The following is a 2,892-nucleotide window of genomic DNA, read 5'->3' as shown; positions in this document are numbered from 1 at the left end:
TATCAAAACGTGGAAATACTACAGGGTATAAAAAGACAATAAAAAAAAGACTAAGAACCAGCACAAGATCATACATAAGTAGGCCATGTCTAAGAGGAATCTGGATGGGGCACTCATAACACAATAATGAGACAGACAAGAATTCAGTTTCCTAAGTATGAGAGAGTTTAAAGGTATTAATACAGTGAAGCCAACGTTCACGGCATCAATGGGACATACAAGCTGACTCACTGAGGTCATGTTTTACCTCAGGTGGCCTGTTTCAGACCCACCCCCCCAACACCAAACAACCTTGTTTTTCACATAGAGGTGTTAATTTAATCAACAAGCATGATAACAAAACAAAATAATTTTAATGTTGCATAGGTGCCATCTTCTCTCAAGGAGCAGGGTGGAGTCACACAGACTAAGGGAAACTTAAAAAGCAATACAATTATACATTGGTTTGTTCTTGGAATGTTTACTTTATACATTTCTATGACAGCCCATAAAACAGAATTGTTATGAGTCTAAAATGTGTTTTTTCACCAGTAACCAATAGTTGTACCATGTAAGTGACCTTTCCCATTTGATTCCTGGTGTCAAAAGTATCTGAAAAAGTGGGTTAATTTGTTCATGTCCACATTATGCCCATATACGGAGAACAGGTTTGTGTGCCGCTGCGTGACGTCAGCCCAGAGCTCGATCAGCGAGAGAGAAAAGAGAGACAGATGCCGCGCAGCTCCTCACAATCACCCGGACGCTTCGTCGAGGTCTATCCCCCCTCATGGCCCGTCCTCTGCTCAGGCTTCCCCTCGCTCATCTGACCGTGGGGACGGCTCTGTTGGCTCTGGCCGGCCTACTCTCCTGTCTGCTCCTGTCTCTGCTGTTTCACAAGCAGGAGTCCACGCACACACAATGCACCGCGCGGAACACAACGGTGTCCAACTACCTCCCGTCCGTCAGCGCGTCCGTCCGCCTCGTGCCGGAGCGCTACGTGTGGAGGACGTGCGTCGGCTTCCACTCTGCTCACCGCTACCTCGCCAGCGCCTGTTACTTCGCGCTCTACCGCCGGCGCGTGGCCACTCCGACAGGCAGAGCGCTGGCCGGACTGGCCCTCGTCTGCAGCCTGGCGGAGAACACCGCGTTGCTACTGCTGGCATACGTCTCCTCCGCCGCCGAGACGTACGCCGTCCACGAGAAGTTGGTCGTCGCGTTTAATTTGTACTCTCTGCTCTACATGTCATCGACGTGCGCGCTGTGGCGCTCGATCAGTAGACGGCGCCCCCGTCGACGTCGCGAGGAGGAGGTGACGTCGTACCGCTGGAAGCTGTGTCTCTTCCTGTTCAACGTGTCTTGTTGCCTGGCGGCGGCATACTGGTTCAGACGGCACGCCGTGCTCTGTGAAGCAGGAAGCTACTCCGTCTTTGCCTTGTTCCAGTACATGGTCGTCGTGTCCAACGTGGCCTTCCACATGACGGCATTCTGGGACTTCGGTAAACGAGAAGTACTGGTCGTCTAGAACAGGGGTCTTCAATCCTATCACACATAGATTTTGCGGCCCCCCTGTCGTAACTCTGAGGATCCCCTAGGGGTCCCGGACCCCCTATTGAAGACCCCTGGTCTAGAAGAAGTGGTTTCCAAACGTTCTAGTTGAAGCACAAACAAGAAATGCGATGTCTCTCCGGGACCCAAACTAGTGAAAATAGCCGATCTACAAGTGTTTTTTTGCACACTCGAATTTGTTTTTACTTCATGAAAAACATTTTAATTTAATGATTAAAAAATAAAGGGATATTTACCCACGACCAGGCGGCAAGGAAGCTCTGCCTGGATTTGAAGCCCAGGAAGTGATTATTTTAAGCGTGCAGTTCCCATTAATGGCCCAGTGTAGCAGAGTGGTTCACAACCTCAGCCTGATGGCCTGAAAGTCTAATATCTCCCCCGAGCTATAGGGAATTCCCTTTGGCTTAGATGTTGGCTGCACAACAGGGGCGGCCATAGCTGAGCCAGAGCCCCTGGTTCGATTCCAGGCCAGCAATGTGTCGATGTGTGTCCCTGAGCAGCACTCTTAACCCCTTAATTGCTCCTTGAGCGCCGTAGAATAGTATAGTTTATAGGATGGGTAAATGCAGAGGACAAATTTCACGTAATTATACAGCAAATATACATACAGTGCCAAAAGAAACACCCCAAGGAGTAGGGTCTATTCTAGAAGCATTTACACTCTATTCAAGTGAATGATGTTTTGCCAGACTTTACACTTTATTACCGTAGTAAACATTTTCACGAATACTTTATGTTTTCGATCGCTAGTTTAAAAATTTCAATTATCATGATATGCGTTTAGTTAATTATGGTCTCATATTTTTTTTTATTAATGATAAAGTAGTAGGGTATGTTTCTATGGCTTCTACTGAGTGAAGACCCGCCCTCGCTGCAGTTGCAGCCAATAGCAGACGTTTCTGGTTGCTTTTCGGGAAGGGAAGTTCCACGATGGCGCATTCGAATTGGCTTCAAAACGGGTCTGTAGAAACCAATGGGTGATCACATTTCCCTTTGTCCATAGTTTTTACAGTCTATGCTCGTGTCGTGTATGCTCGTGACCCATAAAGAGTGGTCTGCGAACCAAAAATGGGTCTAGATTGTTTGGGAAACACTGGTCTAGAACAGTGGTTCTCAATGTTTTCCGGATCAGAGGCCACTTGGAAAACTTGAAAGCGGTCCACCCATCTGACCACTTCACAGAAGTGGACAGATGGGTTGGCCCCGCGGGCATTCTAAGAGCATGTTCCTATTTATAGGTGTCACAAGGAAAACACGTTTTTCAAGGTTTTAAAGAAGAAAAAACATGTACTTTTTTTACATTAAATTTTTCTATCATATACTATCATAAAAATCTAGGCTAGAAAT

The 2,892-nt window shown here is 47.1% G+C and overlaps 1 protein-coding gene across 1 annotated transcript; it reads left to right on the top strand.

Moving 5' to 3' along the window:
• Positions 1 to 766: 766 nt before the first annotated feature.
• On the top strand, positions 767 to 1,501 carry LOC308097427 (post-GPI attachment to proteins factor 2-like; the record flags this gene model as incomplete). The annotated part of the gene is made up of 1 exon (XM_080445187.1): positions 767 to 1,501. The coding sequence occupies one exon, from the start codon at positions 767 to 769 to the stop codon at positions 1,499 to 1,501; it is 735 nt and encodes a 244-aa protein (XP_080301313.1).
• Positions 1,502 to 2,892: the final 1,391 nt, after the last annotated feature.

The sequence above is a fragment of the Gymnoscopelus braueri genome, assembly GCF_963280865.1.
Source record: "Gymnoscopelus braueri genome assembly, chromosome: 12".
NCBI lineage: Eukaryota > Metazoa > Chordata > Actinopteri > Myctophiformes > Myctophidae > Gymnoscopelus > Gymnoscopelus braueri.
This window is presented reverse-complemented; position numbering and strand designations above follow the sequence as displayed.